General features: G+C 42.3%; 1 protein-coding gene across 6 annotated transcripts in view; it reads left to right on the plus strand.

Annotated features, from left to right (window-relative positions):
- The first annotated feature begins 16,589 nt into the window (after positions 1–16,589).
- The window catches only part of ATXN10 (ataxin 10), a 141,504-nt gene continuing 136,681 nt past the window's right edge, over positions 16,590–21,412 (plus strand). Inside the window, exons 1-2 of one of the 6 annotated variants that reach the window (XM_061582450.1) lie at positions 17,039–17,197; positions 20,203–20,366. In XM_061582450.1, coding sequence (XP_061438434.1) covers positions 20,344–20,366 — 23 coding nt within the window. In that variant the 5' untranslated portion in view covers positions 17,039–17,197; positions 20,203–20,343. Of the gene's footprint in view, positions 16,859–16,912; positions 17,009–17,038; positions 17,198–20,202; positions 20,367–21,412 lie in introns of those variants that run through there. The other 5 variants (XM_061582452.1, XM_061582455.1, XM_061582449.1 and 2 more) reach the window with 5 other exon arrangements.

Raw genomic sequence — 21,412 nt, forward strand, 5'->3', positions numbered from 1 at the left:
AAATTCCTTCTCCAGTGAACACACACTGGTAAATTAACAGATAGTCTTTATTAAAATAAAACCGTAAGTGTAAAAATATAGCAGCAAAACCAAACACCAGAGGGCTAGGTAAAATACAAAAATACAGAGAGTTCAAGGACAGGACAAAATAACAAATCTGTCTAGCCTATTCTATACTCTCACATAAGAGAGAGAGTGTGGTGTAGTGATTAAGGTGTTGGGCTGCGACCTGGGAGACCAGGGTTCAAATCCCCACACAGCAATGAAGCTCACTGGGTGACCTTGGGCCAGTCACTGCCTCTTAGCTTCATGAAAACCCTATTCATAGGGTCACCATAAGTCAGAATCGACTTGAAGGCAGTACACATACTCCCACATAATAGGAAGACAGGCAGAGTGAGTAACTTCATGGTTCCACATCTCCCCCAGAGATACATGGCCTGGACAACAATAGGAAGATGGAAGCCCAACATCAGGTAACACTGGGGAACAAAGGCCCAGAATCTTAGCTGTACTTTTATTGGAAAAGCCTGGCAACACCCAGGAATTAATTAGCCAGTCAGGGGACTTTCTGATGATCAAATCTTCCAGAGCTTTTGCGCCTAACAGTTGCGTGCTTCTCCAGCCTTCCCAAGCCTGCGGCCTTGAGGTACTGTCTCAAGCTGATAAGCAGGTGTTCTTGCTCACTGCCAAATTAATTGAATTCAGCTGTGGGAACTGACAGTCTCATGGCCTTCTAGAGGCCCTAATTCAGGCAAGATGTTAAACATAAGAACATAAGAAGAGCCTGCTGGATCAGGCCAGTGGCCCATCTAGTCCAGCATCCTGTTCTCACAGTGGCCAACCAGGTGCCTGGGGGAAGCCCGCAAGCAGGACCCGAGTGCAAGAACACTCTCCCCTCCTGAGGCTTCCGGCAACTGGTTTTCAGAAGCATGCTGCCTCTGACTAGGGTGGCAGAGCACAGCCATCATGGCTAGTAGCCATTGATAGCCCTGTCCTCCATGAATTTGTCTAATCTTCTTTTAAAGCCGTCCAAGCTGGTGGCCATTACTGCATCTTGTGGGAGCAAATTCCATAGTTTAACTATGCGCTGAGTAAAGAAGTACTTCCTTTTGTCTGTCCTGAATCTTCCAACATTCAGTTTCTTTGAATGTCCACGAGTTCTAGTATTATGAGAGAGGGAGAAGAACTTTTCTCTATCCACTTTCTCAATGCCATGCATAATTTTATACACTTCTATCATGTCTCCTCTGACCCGTCTTTTCTCTAAACTAAAAAGCCCCAAATGCTGCAACCTTTCCTCGTAAGGGAGTTGCTCCATCCCCTTGATCATTCTGGTTGCCCTCTTCTGAACCTTTTCCAACTCTATAATATCCTTTTTGAGATAAGGCGACCAGAACTGTACACAGTATTCCAAATGCGGCTGCACCATAGATTTATACAACAGCATTATGATATCGGCTGTTTTATTTTCAATACCTTTCCTAATTATCGCTAGCATGGAATTTGCCTTTTTCACAGCTGCCGCACACTGGGTCGACATTTTCATCGTGCTGTCCACTACAACCCCGAGGTCTCTCTCCTGGTCGGTCACCGCCAGTTCAGACCCCATGAGCGTATATGTGAAATTAAGATTTTTTGCTCCAATATGCATAATTTTACACTTGTTTATATTGAATTGCATTTGCCATTTTTCCACCCATTCACTCAGTTTGGAGAGGTCTTTTTGGAGCTCTTTGCAATCCCTTTTTGTTTTAACAACCCTGAACAATTTAGTGTCGTCAGCAAACTTGGCCACTTCACTGCTGACTCCTAATTCTAGGTCATTAATGAAGAAGTTGAAAAGTACAGGTCCCAATACCGATCCTTGAGGGACTCCATTTTCTACAGCCCTCCATTGGGAGAACTGTCCGTTTATTCCTACTCTCTGCTTTCTGCTTCGTAACCAATTCCTTATCCACAAGAGGACCTCTCCTCTTATTCCATGACTGCTAAGCTTCCTCAGAAGTCTTTGGTGAGGTACCTTGTCAAACGCTTTTTGAAAGTCTAAGGACACTATGTCCACTGGATCACCTCTATCTATATGCTTGTTGACACTCTCAAAGAATTCTAATAGGTTACTGAGACAGGACTTTCCCTTGCAGAAGCCATGCTGGCTCTGCTTCAGCAAGGCTTGTTCTTCTATGTGCTTAGTTAATCTAGCTTTAATAATACTTTCTACCAGTTTTCCAGGGACAGAAGTTAAGCTAACTGGCCTGTAATTTCCGGGATCCCCTCTGGATCCCTTTTTGAATATTGGTGTTACATTTGCCACTTTCCAGTCCTCAGGCACGGAGGAGGACCCGAGGGACAAGTTACATATTTTAGTTAGCAGATCAGCAATTTCACATTTGAGTTCTTTGAGAACTCTTGGGTGGATGCCATCTGGGCCCGGTGATTTGTCAGTTTTTATATTGTCCATTAAGCCTTAGAACTTCCCTTCCTGCAAATGTTAGTTCAGGTTCAGGGATCTGCCCTATATCTTCCCTATGTTACCCCCACAATTCTATACCACAGAACTATCTTTATTAGCAAACCTTAGCAAACCAGGCATTCTTGACAACATCCACACTGCAACAGCAATCCTATTCTTGTCTTACTCACATCACAAAAATCCCACAATAATCTTTCACTGTGTAGTCTACTGTATCTTACAACAACTTTTCTTTTTATAGACAAGCCACAGAAAGACCGGGGAGGGGAAATTGTGTTTAGTGTGAGTGTATTGGGAAGAAGGAATGGGGCTGTTGTGTTTTGGGAGTGATCCACTGTAAAATGCAGATGGACTCATTTTCAAATGCATTTTATTGTGTAGATGGTAATGGAAATGAAACCCTATCTCCATTGTGCAGATGTACTCTTGCAACAAACTAGCATGCATGGGGATTGGTCCCATCCTGGGCCAATGTTTGATCCTTATCAGTCTTTGACAGCAAAATGAGCTTTTGGTCTTGTTTACACTTTGGCAACACCTGAATGTCTTCTTGTGTTAATAAAATATGATTGAATTTAATTTTATGGAACAAATGAGGAGGGCATTTACAATGTGGAAGGGTTGGAGGGAAAGAGGATGGAAAAAGAGCAGGGTGAGGCATGCATATGTGAAAATCCAGGGATGAAATCATGGAATTCAAGTTCAAGCAGCAAAGCTATTTTCAGCTTGGGTGTGGGAGTGGCAGCAGCTGTGAAATGTGTGGAATGTAACCCACTAGAAAGGTGTGGGTGGGCAGAACTATGGATAAGAATGAACAGTACAACATCACATCAGTTGAACATGTGAAATTGCCTTACATTAAGTCACACCACTGGTCCATCTTGCCAAGTATTGTCTCTGTCAAGTCACCGTCTGCAGCCCTGCTATCTGAGATCCTTTGATCTGCAACTGAACTCAGGACCTTCATCCAAAGTATGTTCTCTGCCACTGACCTAAGGCTCCTCTATGCTGCCTTGAAAATTGGCTGCTACAAAATCCACAAAGCTCATCTCATCTATAAGGCCAGGATGGAGGCATAAAGTGTCTCCTGCATTAGCAGCCCATTCCCACAAGAACCGCATCTTTCCAGTATTTTAAATGTCTTAATAATCAAGCATGTTAGGACAAGATAGTAAAATGCCATATATGCAATTGTTAGTAAATGTAAGGCTATATTATACAGCCATAAGTGGCTGTATACTATAGCTAGCATGGATTTTTCAAATTCTGCAATGTTAAATTGAAAATACCTCCATGCCATTCTGATGCTTCCCATAATCTCATTTCAAAACAAAACTTTACAAAACTTACTGTCCTCAACTCAGAAACGCTTGCTTAACAACCCTGTCAATTTTCATGGCGATACACAAAACAGTCAGAAAGAATCAAGCGTTCAAAGTCTAAAGAGAGAGAGAGAAAAAAACCCAGACCCCTTTTGGACTTTTTTCTCTGAGTTCTCATAATCATTTGAAATTCATTAAAAATCAGACATGTCCACAGAGTACCTGTAATCCTATTACTGACCTTGCCCCATACTCCGACCTTCACCTTCTGCTGTTTAAAAGTTTAAAAAAATGCCTGGCTGAGCTTTAATTAATTTAATAATTTTTGCATTGAACTGAATGATACTGTTGGGCATGCTCAGTAAGAATCAACTGTCAGTGTTCTAAAAGCCTCCTCTGTGATATTGTACTGCCCTACAAATTTGTAAAAATGCAAACACAATTTGGGTTGGTCTTTCACAGTCCAATCCACTTGCTGTGTAGTTTGGAAGAATTTGGTAACATGTGCGTCTGAGCATATGGTGAGTGGTGGCAACAGCTGCAATCAGCCCAAATAATAGAAAGAAGACATGTGCTGTGGTGATCTTGTTTTAGCAGGGAGGAGGCAACATTATTAAGACAGTTGACATAGTTCAGATAAGCGCTTTAAATATGTCTGATTTACTTTGCAATTTTAGTGGTTTCCTCTTGGAAATCATTTTCTTTTGCTTCCATTTCTGTGAATATGTGAAGTACAGCAACACTTTGCAAAATTTACACTAAAAAAACTCCAAAACTAATTGTGGAATAATGGCACTGACTATTCTGCAGAATAGTCTCCAGTGGACATCAAGAGTTTATCAGTTTGCACAAGATAAAACAGGGGGAAATGAAAAATATTCTAGCAAAATTCTAGGTGTGCTCTATGTTTTTAATTGACCGTGCCCACCTTGCCTTAATGAAGTGGCTGAAACATAGCAGGCTAAAAACATGCATCTTGGGTAGGCTAAGTTTTTTTTTTTCAACAGCTAGAGTCATTGCTGAAGTAGCAACATATTGGAATCAGTCTGATTTTACATCAAACTGCAGTTTCAGATTCAACTGTTAATGTGCCCAAAATAGAAATAGAACATAACCTCCAATTTGTAACACCAAAGGCTGTCTTCACCATCATATGACATTGACCAGTAAAAAGGCTTTGAAATTAATAAAAATATATTTGACACAGGTTTCTAGGATGAATAATGAAATAAAAATTTATTGATTAGATTCTCTGTAGAAACAATAGTAACACAGGAATGAAGCAAAGTAAGAACACCAAGAAACATACAAAAATGTAATTCTCCATCTTTGGAGGTGGCAGGTATTGCCACCACTCACCATATGCTCAGACGCACGTTACCAAATTCTTCCAAGCTACACAGGAAGTGGATTGGACTGTGAAAGACCAACCCAAATTGTGTTTGTATTTTGACAAATGTATAGGGCAGTCCAATATCTCAGAGAGGAGATCAGGTCTCCTGCTTCCCTGGTGTATTCACTATAGCTGCTCAATTTCTCTGCTTTTTAAAGTTTGATAGGAACATATGTGGGCCATAGGTACGTTCTTAAACTGCAAGGTTTTTTGCCTATTAGTGAATCAGTTTTCAAACAGAAAAGAAATGAGTGGACTCCTGCAAAAAGTTGCTTCTGTTCAGGGTCCCTAGCCACACTATTCCATTTCAACTCTTCCGTGATTTGCTGCCTTCTCAAGTCAGTTTTCCGCATCCACTGAGCATGCTCAGGCCTCATTGGCCTCCATTATGGGTTTTTTTTGGTGGGGGATGGTGAGTGGGTAACATGGACCCACTTGAGCTCAATCCTTGCTGCATTAAATTAATTGCTCCATCGATGTCTATGGGTCTTCTGTTCTTAGGTACATTTAAAAATAACTTCTCAGTGTGAACCAGAATGACTTATACAGAACAAGTTGGTTCTTTCTATGTACATGTGTCCTTCTCTCCCAACCACTCCACTCTATTTCCCCCTCCCACCTGGTTATCTGTTTTTCCCCAGTGAGCCATTATTCTAGGACACTGAGTTATTATGGGGCTGTTATGGGGGTTTACATCCCCTTAGCAGTTTTCTGTAATTTCTTGTTTATCTGCAATCTTTTGGTTACCTCAAATCTGTTGCTACCTCTCTTCTCTGGTGGTGTGGTTTTGGCTCCAGCTCCACGAGCATGGGAAGATTCAAATAGATATTAATATTTATGATATCTTACAGTAAAGTTTTCATAATTTGTGGAAGTGTGCAAATTAAAAGAAAAATAGCAAATATCACAGGAAAAGAATCACAAAATGAAATATAAATTTGTCACAAATAAAAACACAGAATACACTTTTTTATGTTCAGACTCTTGAATTAACTTCCTAATTTTTTGTACTGTGCAGGGAAAGCTGTGGCAGATGTGAGATATACTGACTTGAAGCTTAAGTAAATGTCCAGCGGCAGAAGTTCCACTCACAAGATATTTCCATCAGCGGGGGAGGGGGAGAGGCATCTCTCTCCTCATCCTCCTGCAGCCTCTTCAAACGCTGCTGCAGAGTGTTGGGGGGCACCCACAGAGCAGCATGAGAGGTAGTGCAGAAGGATGGGGAGACTGGTGAAAACCCCCCATATTCCAATGGGAGCCTCTGCTGTATTCCAGTTCCCTCTGCAAACAGAAAGAGCCATTCTGTTTCCAGAAGGCTGGTTAGGATCCAAACCATGGTATCGATTCCATGATTCTGTGCCAGCAAAGACAAAGGATTTGCTATCTTGGTGCAAAATTCAGCAACCTAAGAATTTCTGGTTTTCTTGTTTAAGCACCCTTTGTTTGTAAACCAGGGATGAGGACCTTTTTTCAGCCCAAGGGTTGTGTTCTCTTCTGGGCAACCTGCCAAGGTCCAGAGGCAAAAGGAGGCAGAGCAAATAAAATTTATTCTACCTTTGCACAGTAGAATATTTTCTATATATACTCACACACCCCTCACTCACATTCCAGCCAGGCAAAATCACGCAAGGAGGATGTAAAGTAGGGCCAATAGCGAGTGTGGATGGGGAGGAGGTATGGCCTGGGGAGCATCCCAAGGGCCACACAGAGAAGTCTGAAAGACCACATTGGCTCTTAGGCCTGAGGTTCCCTACCCCTGCTGTAAAGATATACTTGAAATTTATAGTACTAGTAGTAGTAATACTTTATATCCCACCCTTCCTTCCAGAAGCAGCCCAGGGCAGCTAACAAAACACTAAAAACGCTCTAAACATCTTAATAACAGACTTTAAAACATCTTTAAAAAATCGTAAAATGCAATTCCAACACAGATGCAGACTGGGATAAGATCTCTAATTAGAAAACGTGTTGAAAGAGGTCTTCAGTAGGCACCGAAAAGATAATACAGTTGGTGCCTGTCTAATATTTCAGGGGAGAGAATTCCAAAGGGAGGTGTCACAACACTGAATGTCCACTTTCTATGTTGTGTGGAACAGACCTCCTGATAAGATGGTATCTGCAGGAGGCCCTTACCTGCAGAGCACAGTGATCGACTGGGTATATAAAGGGTAAGTCGATCTTTCAGGTACTCTGGTTCCAAGCTGTATAGGCTTTGTACACCAAAACCAGAACCTTGAACTTGGCCCGATAGTTTCAGCAGCGGGGTGATGTGTTGGCTGTACCCTGCCACAGTGAGCAGTTGCGCCACTGCATTTTGCACCAGCTGCAGCTTCTGGACCAACCTCTAGGGCAGCCCCACATGGAGTGCATTACAATAATCCAGCCTGGAGGTTACCATTGCATGGACAACAGTGGTCAGGTTATCCCCATCCAGAAACGGCCGCAGCTATCTTACCAGCTAAAGCTGGTAAAAGGCACTCCTAGCCACTGAGGTCATATGGGCCAAAGATGGATCAAGGAGCTCCCTCAGATTATTACTATTTCAGAGGGAGTACAACTGCATAGTTGTTCCACAGCATGACAAGGGCTTCAATAGTCACCTGCTCTATCTACTGGGAAATCCCCCAGGGCATTCAGCAGAGCCGCCCCTAGGCACTGGAAAGTGGGGCAGTTGCCCTGGGCCCTGTGCTTTGGGGGGGCGTGCTTGGTGATCTGCATATAAAAGAAGCAGCCGCGTCCTCCTCATGGCCGCAGTAGTGAGCTGAGGGGAGTATAGAAATGAGCTGGAAGAGGTGCAGCTGACAGCCACGGTAGTGAGCTGGGAAGGAGAAAACCTGGCAGCGAGAAACGCTAAGCGAGTCTACAACAAAGGCTGCAAAAAAGGGAGCCGCAGCTGAAAAATACAAAGCTGCCGCTGCCGCCAACCAAGGCTGCAAAAAAGGGAGCCGCAGCCGCAAGCTCCTAGCAGCTGAAATACAAAGCTTCCGCCGCTGCCTGGAGGAAAGGATATATACAGAGAGAATGTGGGGGGCTGTGATGTTCCTGTATTAATGTATATATGGTAAGTGCTGTTTGTATAGAAGATACATGGTAAGTGGAATGAAAGAGGAGGGGGGAGTAAATGAGCAGTAGAATGCTGGATGATTGGCTGAGTGTTTGGATGGCTGAGAGTATAAATGGAAGGATGACAGTTGAATCTGTGTGGACGTTGGTGGGTTTTAGAGGTGTTTGAGAGGTGTTTGGTGGACGTGAGTGGGTTGTTTTGGTGGAGTTTGGAGGTGGGTGTGAGTTGGTGTATGTCAGGAGAGTGTGGAGAAAGAGGGAGGTGGAGTTCGGATTAGTAATAAGTCAAATATCACAGTAATAGAAAACCATAAGCTTGTAGATCATTATCAAAGTTATCTTGTTATTAATGTTATTTAATAAATACTATTTTGGTTTACCGAAGGCCTGATCCTTGGCTGGGGTTTCACAGACCAGAAGGGAGGGTAAGGTAATAACCAAGGCTGAAGGGAAACAGTAACAGATGGTGGCAGCGGTGAAGAGGAGAAGGTAACATTATAAGTATCCAGAGCAACCCCGAGTTATGAGTTATCTGCATTGATACAAGGGGGTTGGGAACAGCATAGGCATGCAGTCACGAATGTAACCGGATAGAGAGACTCAGGCAAGGTCTCTGGGAACATTGGTTGTAGAACGTGACTGGTGGTGCTGCCTAGCAGGGGGATCTATTGAGATCTGTGCTAGAGCGGAGAAACCATAAAAAAGGACAGTCCGGACTGGTGGAGTGCCTGGTGGTGCCTAGTGAAAGGCAGTAGCCACGAGCAGGTAGGAACCTGACAGGGAGAGCCAGGGAAGGGCGTCACAGGTGGTGGCTGTAGCAGTGGGATACGAACAAAAGAGAGTCCAGATACGAAATAGAGAGTCCCTAAACAGTGGCGTGGCAAACAGAAATAACAAATAAAGATTACTTGTGAGAGTGACTGGCAAAGAGTGACTGGCAAAGAGTGAGTGAACTCAAACACCATGGCTGAATATATAAAGATGAAAAGAGAGGAGCTGGTGGAGAAGTGCATAACATTCAATTTACCTCACGAGGGTAAAGGGGTAGATGAATTGAGGGTAGCACTAATAGCTTTTGCAACTGCCCAGCAAAAACAACCTGTCAGGGAAGAGACCCCAGAAGGATACTCAAGCAATCCCACTTATATAGAGTATTTGAGAGAGAAGTTAAAGTTGGAAACTGAGAGAGTGAGGATGGAAGGTGCAGAGAAGGAAAAACAGCAGGAGTTGGAAACTGAGAGATTGAGGAGGGAGGCTGAGGAAAAAGACAAGCAGAGGGTCTTTGAAACGGAAGAGAAGGAAAAGCAGCGGGAGTTGGAAATTGAGAGATTGAGGAGGGAGGCGGATGAGAAAGAAAAGCGGAGGGAGTTGGAATTTGAGAGAATGAGAGTGGATGCTGAATTACAGGTGGAAAAGTTAAAATCTGAAAGAGAGAAGTTTCATTCTGATGAAACAAGAAAGGACAGAAATGAAACAAAGATAAAGGTTACACCAAAAGACTTTGCAGTGTTTGAGCCTGGACAAGATCCACAGATTTACCTCAGCACTTTTGAAAAGGCAGCTCAAATGTGGGGGCTACCGGAGGATAAATATATGCAATATTTATCAAACCTGATCAAAGGGGAATTGGCTGAGGTATACCAATATTTCCCCTCAGACAAGCCCATCACATATGCCGAGTTTAAAGAGGCAGTATACAAAAGATTCAGACTGGGACCTGACTATTTTAGAAAGTTATTCCAAAACTGTCAGATCCAAGCAGGGAGGTCTTTTGTTGAACTGGGAGCAAAGTTGATGGATATATTTGGAAAGTGGATGAGTAGTGCCAAAGCTCAGTCAGTGGAAGAGGTGAAAAGCCTCATGATACTGGATCAATTATTCCATCAGTTACCGCCAGAAATAAGGCTCCTTGTCAAAGACCGTTCCCCTACATCGGTGCAGGAGGCCGCAGAGATGGTGGATCACTTTGCCTCCAACAGAACTGGCTGGGTGGGGAAAACATCAAGAGAGTTTAAACCCAGACCATATAATGGTGGAAGAAAGGATGTGGTACCACAGCGAGTTAGTCCTCCAGTAAAATCTGAAGGGCACAGGACACCCCAGAGTGGATCTGTGTACCCTAAAAAGGAGGAGAAATTATGCTATAAATGTGGTAGACCAGGGCACCTACGTTTTCAATGTGAGGTTGCCAACCCCATTAGTAATCCTGCTCAGGCAAGGGCAGTAAAAACAGAACCAAAAGATCTAACAACGAAAAAGGTTCAGTTCTGCCAGATAAACTGGACAGAAGTAAAAGACTTGGATTCGAGTCTAAGAGAAGAAGTGTGTGTTCAAGGGGCAAATTATTGGGCATTGCTTGATACTGGTGCCGCTCAGACGTTACTGAGGCCAGATTTAATAAAATCTGAGGAAATATTACCTCAGGAAACGGTGACTATCCAAGGAGTGAGGGGTCAACCAGAAAGCTTACCCATGGCCCTAGTGAAAATGCAGTGGAGAGGCCGAGAGGGAAAATATAAAGTAGGTATTAATGCCCAACAACAAGAACCAGTGATACTGGGAAGAGATGTAATGGGGGCACAAGGAAAAATATATGTGGTAACCAGACAACAACTTGGCAGAGAAACAGAAGCCATGTTAAAAGGGGCTGAAGGAAACAGGGTGGAACCTGTTTTCGAGCCTACGGTCACCATAGCAACCCCTGGAAGGCCTGCTGAAAGAAACAATTTGTATCAAATGGTCTCTAGTCAAGAAGCAGAGCAGTTCAGGGAAGAACTGAATAGGGATACAAGTTTGAAGCAAATAAAGGAGCAAGCCCTGACACAAAAGATTCCCTTTACTGACAAACTGAGGAATCAAATTGTGTGTGAGAATGGGATTTTATATAGACTGTGGATGCCTGCTGAGAGAAAGGATGAATGTGAACCAGTGAAGCAATTGATAGTACCTAGCAAATACAGAACCAGATTGCTAGAGGTAGCCCACGATGTCCCATGTGCAGGACATCTGGGAATAAAAAAGACCAAGAGGAGATTGGCTGCACACTATTATTGGCCAAATATCTCCAAAGATGTAAAACAACATTGTCTATCTTGTGGTATTTGCCAAAAGGTGGGAAAAAGTGGAGTAAAGACTAAGGCACCCTTAAAGCCCCTTCCTATAATTGGACAACCCTTTTATAGAGTGGGAGTAGATTTGGTGGGCCCTTTTTCCAAACCCACAAGGCATGGCAAGAAATATCTATTGGTGGTGGTGGATTTTGCCACCAGGTACCCAGACGCGGAAGCATTAAGATCCGTAGAAGCCCCTGTAGTGGCAGAGGCTTTGTTAAAAATCTTTATGAGGCTGGGTTTCCCTCATGAAGTGCTGACGGATCAAGGCAGTGTATTCATGGGAGAAGTGATGCAATGTATGTGGAAGTGTTGTGGTCTAAAACATCTAAAGACCACCACTTACCATCCAGCCACTAACGGATTGACTGAGAGATTTAATGGGGTTCTGAAGGGCATGATAAGAAGTTATGTTCAAGATCACCCACAAGACTGGGATGAACGTTTGGGGTGCTTCTTATTCGCGTACAGAGAAGTCCCTCAGGAGTCAACAGGCTTCTCACCTTTTGAACTGATGTTCACTAGAAAAGTGAGGGGACCTTTGGAACTGTTAAAAAATTCATGGGAAGGAACCCTGGGAGAGTACAAAACATCTGTAGTTGATTTTGTATTAGACTTCCGTAGCAAATTAATATCGATGATGGAAGCTGTACAAAAGAATTTGAGTCAAGCTCAGGAGAAGCAAAGTTACTGGTATGACAGAACAGCCAGGGAACGTGTGTATGAGGTGGGACAAATGGTTATGGCATTCATACCCAGGAAACATGATAAATTACAGGCTAACTGGGAGGGACCATATACCATAAGAGAAAAGCTTGACACAGTGACGTATGTAATTACCACAGACCAATTAAACAAAAACGAAGTGGTTCATGTAAATATGTTGAAACCTTACCATACCAGGGATACAAAGGTGTTGCAAGTTACCTTATTCCCTGAGGGAAGTGGGCCTGAACTTCCAGATTTGGTACAGGAAAGCAAAGACAAAGGAGGGGTAGATCAAGTGGAATGGTCAGAGGAGGTGAAGGAGGAAGTAAAAGAGGAGATTCTGAGAGTTTTGAAAACCTATAGGAATCTCTTTAGCAACAAACCTGGCCGAACCAGTATAGTTATACATTCCATTGATAATGGAGATCATGCCCCAATCAGATCTGTTCCGTACCGTGTGAATGGGAAAGTTTTGAATGAGATCAAAAAGGAGGTGGAAGATATGCTGGAATTAGGAGTGATCAGGGAATCCATCAGTCCCTGGGCCTCAAGTATTGTCCTGGTTCCGAAAAAAGATGGAACGACAAGGTTTTGCATTGATTATCGGCTAATCAATAAAATTACTGTCCCAGATGCGTATCCTATGCCTAGGGTAGACGCAATGTTAGAGTTATTGGGGGCAGCAACCATTATCTCTACACTAGATCTCTGTAAAGGATTTTGGCAAATGGAACTAGACGAGCAATCCAGAGCCAAAACTGCCTTCAGTACACCAGATGGGTTATATGAGTTTGTGACCTTACCCATGGGACTAAGGAACTCACCAAGTTCATTTCAGAGGCTAATCAATACTGTGTTGCGAGGCATGTCAGATTTTGCAGTGGCCTATATCGATGACGTGGCCATTTTTAGCAAATCGGTGCCTGAGCATGTCCAACACCTGACAACAGTACTGGAGGCCTTAAGAAAAGCAGGCCTCACAATAAAAGCTAAGAAATGCCAGTTTGGACTAAAGGAAGTAATCTATTTAGGACATAAGGTGGGGAGTGGGAAAATCACCCCCTTATGGAGCAAGGTGGAGGCAATACAAGCGTGGCCGATCCCCTTAACCAAAAAACAAGTAAGGGCATTTCTGGGTGTGGCTGGATTTTATAGGAAGTTTGTGAGAAATTTTGGGGAAATAGCAATCCCCTTGCATGAATTAACAAAGAAGAAGTGTTCTGAGCGTGTGGTATGGACGGATGAATGTCAGAAGGCTTCTGATCTACTGAAGCAAGCCTTGTGCCAAGGACCCATATTAATAGCACCAGACTATGAGAAACCATTCATCGTGGCTACAGATGCGTCGGACCTGGCACTGGGAGTCGTCTTGCTACAGGAGAGAGAAGGCACCAGACATCCAGTGGCGTACCTGAGTCGCAAGCTGACGCCGAGGGAGAAAAACTATTCGTCGGTCCAGAAGGAGTGCCTAGCGGTCGTGTGGGGACTGAACAAGTTGCGCCCATACGTGTGGGGACGAAGATTCACAGTGACTACGGATCATCGGGCCTTGTTATGGTTGCAGACTATGAAAAACCATAACACTATGCTGCAGAGGTGGTCCTGGGCCCTACAGGACTATCAAGTGGACTTCCAGTTCATAAAAGGCAAGGACAATGTAGTGGCCGATGGACTTTCCAGGCAAGTGGCTGGGACTGCAGTGACGTGACCAGACAGAGAAACAAAGAAAGACATTTTCCCCATAGAGACTTTTATTTGTTAACGCGACGTATAAATCCTGGAACAGGAATAATACTCTGCCGTTATTTTTAAGGGGGGGGAAATGTGATGTTCCTGTATTAATATATATATGGTAAGTGCTGTTTGTATAGAAGATACATGGTAAGTGGAATGAAAGAGGAGGGGGGAGTAAATGAGCAGTAGAACGCTGGATGATTGGCTGAGTGTTTGGATGGCTGAGAGTATAAATGGAAGGATGACAGTTGAATCTGTGTGGACGTTGGTGGGTTTTAGAGGTGTTTGAGAGGTGTTTGGTGGACGTGAGTGGGTTGTTTTGGTGGAGTTTGGAGGTGGGTGTGAGTTGGTGTATGTCAGGAGAGTGTGGAGAAAGAGGGAGGTGGAGTTCGGATTAGTAATAAGTCAAATATCACAGTAATAGATGAAACCATAAGCTTGTAGATCATTATCAAAGTTATCTTGTTATTAATGTTATTTAATAAATACTATTTTGGTTTACCGAAGGCCTGATCCTTGGCTGGGGTTTCACAGACCAGAAGGGAGGGTAAGGTAATAACCAAGGCTGAAGGGAAACAGTAACAAATGGTGGCAGCGGTGAAGAGGAGAAGGTAACATTATAAGTATCCAGAGCAACCCCGAGTTATGAGTTATCTGCATTGATACAAGGGGGTTGGGAACAGCATAGGCACGCAGTCACGAATGTAACTGGATAGAGAGACTCAGGCAAGGTCTCTGGGAACATTGGTTGTAGAATGTGACTGGTGGTGCTGCCTAGCAGGGGGATCTATTGAGATCTGTGCTAGAGCGGAGAGAGAAACCATAAAAAAGGACAGTCCGGACTGGAGTCCCTGGTGGTGCCTAGTGAAAGGCAGTAGCCACAAGCAGGTAGGAACCTGACAGGGAGAGCCAGGGAAGGGCGTCACAGGGCCCCCCCAACTATGCTTTTGCCCCGGGCCCCACACATGCTAAGGGAGGGCCTGGCATTCAGGAATCCAGTAGATTCCATTAGTCTTTGGGGCTGGACCATCTTATCTGTCCACCACCATATGTAGGCACAATCTGGTTAAATCCCTGAAGCCTGTGTACGTGTGCATGTACAAGAGGTGTCAGAAGCATTTCTAATAGTGAGATAGTAGAGGATTGGTACCCATCATATCTCATTGCTCTTTTCCATGACCAGCATAAACAGAATGGATGTTAATTTGCATAATATTTACAGGTTGCAGTTGCTCGGCTTTTCTTGCTCCAAGAGCTTCAGGCAGAAGTAAAATTTAATTTTAAAAACTTTTATTTTTAGTAGAGTCCTAATCCTAAGTTTCCTTCACATGATATAAATATCCCTATTTTTCACATTTACATGGAACAGAATTTCCTCTTAGTTCAGGTTGGTGGGGCTCTTGTATTAATCTTCAGGTTGAAGCAGCTCTTGGTTGTTTAGTTAAACATGTTTACGATTCACAGTACCTAAAAGGTCTTTCAGCTGCTGAGAAGTTTTAAAACTATTTAAAAACAAAAATTAAAACAAAAAAATAACAATCATAAGTTACTTTCAGAGCCAAAAAATTTGAGAAAACATCCAAGGTTAAGGAAGACACTGGAGTCCAGAGCTGCAGATAAATCCAGGCACGCTCAGGGTCAGAAAAATATGCAAAGTCCTTTCCTTAGTTTATAACGTGTATAACTTGGCAGGTCTCTTGTGCCTTTAGTGGCTGCACGTGTTCAGCAACTGTGGCTTTCCTTGATGCTTTCCCACTGTTCACTGAAAAAATGAGACATTCTTGTACAATTTTATCACTCATTCTTCTTACAGCAATGTTCACTCTCATGTGTTCTATGCTCATATTGACTTATGCTAAAATAGGTTATCATCACTGGCTTCTGAAGTAAGATGTGCTAGTGCATAGTCTTCATCCAGATTGCAACTCCTGACCCCTAACCTAAGGTGGGTTACAAAAGCAGCACACTATACAAACATATGCTTAAAAGTTAAGCTAAAGCTAAAAATTAATGCTAAAGATGAAATACTGTGTAAGCAAAGTAGCCAGTAAGTATTGTTGCTTGTAAAGTTAAACTTAGTATCAGGAATGGACATATAGGTCAGTGGCAACTCAATATACATTCAGCAACGTTTTCTACTTTCCAATATTTCAGATGAAAATCACAAACTTCAGGTTTGCAATACCTGTTTTCACAAAGCCTGTTGCCTGAGCCACTTTACCATCTGCTGTCTGCTGACATTCTAGGAATATAAGGCTTGTCTTAAAAACACTAGGATTAAACACTGAATACAGTGGGACTTATTCCTACACTTATTCTATTCCTAACATTGGAACGTTTAATCTCACTGAATAGCTGAAAGTGGGCTGTATCCAACTAAGAGTACACCAACTGAAAATAATGTACCTGTTAGGCTGCCCATTAATTTCAGTGGGTCTACTTTTAGTATGATTAGCATTTCAAACAGCCCACTGTCTAAATACCAAGTTGGTAGATGGGAAATATAAAAGAAGCTAGCAGTGCTTATGTGCACACATTAACAGTACTTTTCAAAAGTCATGCCCCACAAAAGTAAAATAAAGACAAAATAGGAATCATGATTTATGAGGGGCAGATAGCAGGAAATAAGGCCTATCCCTGGTAAATAATGTTACTTGGAGCGTATGGAAATAGTGGAAGAAAAACTTCCTCTCCGACATGAAAGTTGTTAAAAAGGCACAATATCCCTTCCTAGGGCAAAGAATACTCTTTTACGAAGCCGCAGACAATCAGAGGCTTAACCCAAGCACACCATTCCTAGTTTGGCTTGCTCCAGGCTGGGTTTCCGCTTCCGTCTTGTCTCGACAATTCCGCCGGGGGTGGAGCCAACCAGAAGCAGAGCCGTTCCGAGCTGGGTGATGATGGCGTCGGCGGAGACGCCGCCAGGGCCGGCCGGAAAAGAGCTGTGCGCGCTGGCTGCGCGACTGAGAAGTCTGGAGGAGCAGGCCGCGTCGCTCTCCGGTTACTTGGCAACCGTGAAGCAGATTACGGGTCTCTTCCGGGACCCGGCGTGTAGGTAAGGGGCCAACAGGCGAGCTTCCTGCGGATAGTGGCGGGAGACAGCGGTATTGCTGGGCAGGCAGTGACGAGTGGAGGGGTTCCGTCAGCTGTGGACGAATCGCCTCCGTGTCTTCCTGTTAACGGGCGGGGCTTAATTCACGCCGGGGTGCGCATGTGTGTGTTTTGAGGGAGGGCTGCCAAGCTTATGCATCCAGTCTTCAACTCCCAGCGGTGTTACCTGAATGGAGGGGAAATGTTGGTTGAAGAAGAGGGATTTATTTATTTAAAAGACGGAAACTTTGTAGGAAACCACAGCCAGGCACCTTAGTTCTAGAAATATCAAGACTTACTACTTGTATGTGAAAAGTGAATGCTGCTTCCTCTTACTCTCACTCAGGCATACCTTGCCTGGTTGGATGCTGTTGCTTTGTGTTACCAGTAGTTAAAAGATAAGTTATGAATACTAATCTTTTATTCCAGTATTATTCCACTTTAGATACTCATGGCTTACCCCAAAGAATTCTGGGAAAGGTAGTTTGTGAAGGGTGCTCAGAGTCGTTAGGAGGCCCCTATTCTCTTCAAAGAGCTGCAATTCTCAGAATTCCCTGGGAAGAGGGACTAACTGTCAAATCTGGACTGACTATTAAATCACTCATGGCAACTGTAGCTCTGTGAGGGGGATCCTTATTGCAACAAGGCAGAAATAGTACCATATATAATTTTTAATACATTCTGTTTCATCTTTGCCATACAAATATAAGAACAGTATAAAACAATACATAACACACAACCAAAGGAAGATAAAAAGGAGCATCATTCACATTGTTGCATATAAAGAATTCATTTTTGTGTTAATAGCCCATGTTTAATAATTGTTCTCTTTCCCATTTTGAGTTTTCCTGTATAGTCTTTTTAGAATGGGCCATGTACACTCACACACTCACTCACTCACATAACCCCATATACAAGACTTGACCAAGATGTTCAAAATTTTTCTACATTTCTTAAATTCTTTTTTTGTCTTTTTTCTTTTTAAAAAAAACATCTTAAGTATAAATCAAAAACTTTGTAACAATTTAAATGCCTGTTGCAATGTACTGACATATACCTTATATTATACAATCAAAACATATATATATATATATAAACGTAATTGTGATTAACCAAACAGAGGTTTTTATTATATTAACAAAATGTTTCAGCTTCCGCCTTCATCAGCTGCTAACATACAAATGCTGTTACCAAAGTGGCAGTTATAGAGCTTTGAGGAGGGAATGCTCAGAGGGGCTTCATTTGCAGAAGCTAAGTAGTGGTGGTACTGTCCTCCAGGTTCAGGCCATGTAGTGCCAATGTGTCCAGAGAGTATATCCAAAAGTTCTCCCTTTTGGTCAATGCTGCTGGATCTGCTGGCATGTCTATCGCTGTTACGGAAAAGTCCAACAGGCTGTGACCCTCAATGTTAAAATGCTTTCCAACTGGTTGCTCCACTTTTTTTGTCAAAATTGCCGACTTGTGGTTCCTGAAGCGCGTGCGTAGGTCAGTTGTGGTCTTTCCTACCTATTGGATATGACATCCTGGTCTTTTGCACTCGATGATGCAAACTATATTGCAGGACCTGCAGGTGATGTTCTGTTTGATGTAATATGTCCTACCTGTCCTAGTGCTTGTAAAAGTGGCTGTCTCCCTGAGGTACACACAGGTGATACAGCGTTTGGAGTGACAAGGATGAGACCCTGGATTGGTGATAGGTGGCTTAAGCACAGCTCTCACCAACAGTCTGCGCAAATTAGGAGGTTGGCGAAATGCTACAACAGGAGGCCTGCGGATGGCTCTAGCAAGATGTTCAGAGTTTGCCAGCAATAGGTAGCTCTCCCTGATTGCTTGGTGATAGTTAGGAGATGCTGGATGGAAATCTACCAAAAACGGAATCCGTTGCTCTCTGCTGTTTGACACCTCAGTATGATGGAGGAGGTTTTCTCTGGACAGAATGGAGGCTCGGTGGATGTTGCAATTGATAATATGTGGAGAATATCCTCTTCGAAGAAGGTGTTCTTTAAGTTTACTGATCCTTCTCTGGTATTTATCTTCAGTGTTGCAAATAAGTTTGATTCTCAGAGCTAAGCTATACACAGTGTTGAGTTTGAGTTTGAGTTTATTTACAGTCAAATTGACCCTTCATACATAAATATTACAAAGTAAAACAAATACAAATGACTTCCATTTGATTTAACAGCAAGGAGATATATATCAAATAAAATCAATATACAAAACAATCGGATTAAAATTAATTATTGGACTTTTATTTTCCTACATTTAATAGCAGCAGCGCTAAATTTGGCGACAGCAAGTGTCACCTCAGGTACATAATCGCCTAGTAGATAATCTATGTAAAAGAATTCAGGACTAGATGGAAGAGACGACAAGATAGGCATAATCAATTGAGATCTTAAATCATGATAAAATATACAACGAAAAAGAACATGTTCATTTGATTCAATTTCTCCATCAGCACAGGGGCAAAGTCTCTCAGAATATGAGATTTTATTATATCTACCAGACAATACAGCGGATGGCAATATATTTAATCTAATTAGAGTAAAAGCCCTTCTATAGTTGGGAAGTTCCAAATTCATGAGGTAGGACATTAAGGTGAAAAATTTCGGGTTGTGTCTTTGTTTCTTTACAAGAAGTAAATGATGCTGGAAGTCAATATCTCTTAACCGTTGTTTAATTATCGCACAAGCAGAGTTATAACCCAACTGGAGAATGTAGGGCAAAGAAAAGCCTAGGCTTAAAAGTTTGTCATGAATCATTTTTTCCCAATGGGAACGAACTTTATCTATAAGTACATGTGGAGCCAACCCGATGGGCCTAAAAATTAATTTCAACCATAATAGTAATCTCAGTTTCCACACGCAAGACTCTATGGATTGGAGACCACATTCTAGTCTCAATATAAAATTTGGAACACAAGTAGGGACTCCTAATATTGATCTTAAAAAGGAGTTTTGTATGGCTTCTAGTTTAGTAAAATTGGTGTATGTACTAGTTTGAGCCCCATATAAGAGTTGCGGGAGGATTTTCGCAGCAAATACTTTTATGGCTGGAAAGATAAATTGGCCCCCTTTGGTATAGAAGAAAGATAATAGGGCCTTTGTTGTGCGTCTGGCAGTTAACAGGGAGGAGGAGATATGCATCTGATGGGAACCTGATGCTTCAAGTACAATACCGAGATATCTAATAGTTTTTACTTGCTCAATCGGCAAGTTGTCAATCCTCCAAATATGTTTTGTCCTTTTTTTAGTAAAGACAAGAACCTTCGTCTTCTGCCGATTTACTACTAGTTTTTCTTCTTGACAGAAGGATGACAGAGCTGCCATCAATCTTTTGAGACCAATGGGTGTCTGTGAAAGGAGCAGTATATCATCTGCATATAACAGGCAGGCTCTCGGGTTAGAGGCTAGCATTGGAGGGTGAGATGATATAGATGGAGGAAAAAAGATGGCCGCAGTGAGCAGTCTGCAGTAAGTCTACTCTCCTGAATATTTTGATTTTATCTTTAATTTTAGCTTTTTTATCACAAATTTTATCATAAATTTTAAACCTTTTTGGCCATCTATGCATATGAACTGAAGAAGAACATTATTCTGAAGCCAAGGACTCATATTAACCTTTTCCTATTTAATGCAACAAGCTTCCAAACAAGATCGGTGTTTCCTGCAGATAGAGATTTCCATTGATTTTCATTGACTTTTTAAACTTTAAAGTTAAACTTTCCTCTTATATGGTGTCTCTAATTTCAAGCCTTAGAATATACTAACGAAAAAGAAAAATCTTAAAAGAAAATAGTTAGAAAAGAAAAAGAGAAAGGATATGTATACTTACATTTAGTTATCTATCCTTGTGGAATTTTTACTGATAGCAGAACAGCAGCTGTTATTTACACAACTGATAACATTGGTTTAAGGGCTATTGAAATATGGTTCTTACTAGAAAAAGCTACAAAAAGCTGGGCCTTACACCAATTGATAATCTAAATCTAAGCTCAACGCCAACGAAACGGACAAAGCAGTCGAAAATAACAAACTTTTGCTGCTTAAAGAAAGATGCTAATTCTGCAAACACTTCAAGGGCAGATCTTCCAGCTGTTCCACCTGGCCATAATTGGTCAATTTCCCTTACTCCCTGTGCTTTACTATCAGGAAAAGATGAAGCTTGTAATTTAGCTCAAGAAATTGCTCAAACATCCCTAGCTGATTTTATATTCGACAAAAACATGCTAGATGACTCTACTCAGAACAGCTCGCTCTCGATGCCGGCCCTTGAATCTTCTGACTGTGAAATACACAGTGTTGTTCTTTATATGCCTAGGATGGCAGGATTTCCAGTTTAAATAGGTGTGGGCATCAGTGGGTTTGCTGTAGAGATCAGTGGCTATTTTGTTGTTTTCAATGGTGAGAAAGACATCCAGAAAAGGGATGTGTGGATTGTCATTTGTACTATTAAATGTAAACTTAATAGAGGGATGGATAGAGTTGATGTAATTTTTAAATTGTTCCAAATTCTCTTT

Source organism: Rhineura floridana, chromosome 8, assembly GCF_030035675.1.
Source record: "Rhineura floridana isolate rRhiFlo1 chromosome 8, rRhiFlo1.hap2, whole genome shotgun sequence".
Taxonomy (NCBI): Eukaryota; Metazoa; Chordata; class Lepidosauria; order Squamata; family Rhineuridae; genus Rhineura; species Rhineura floridana.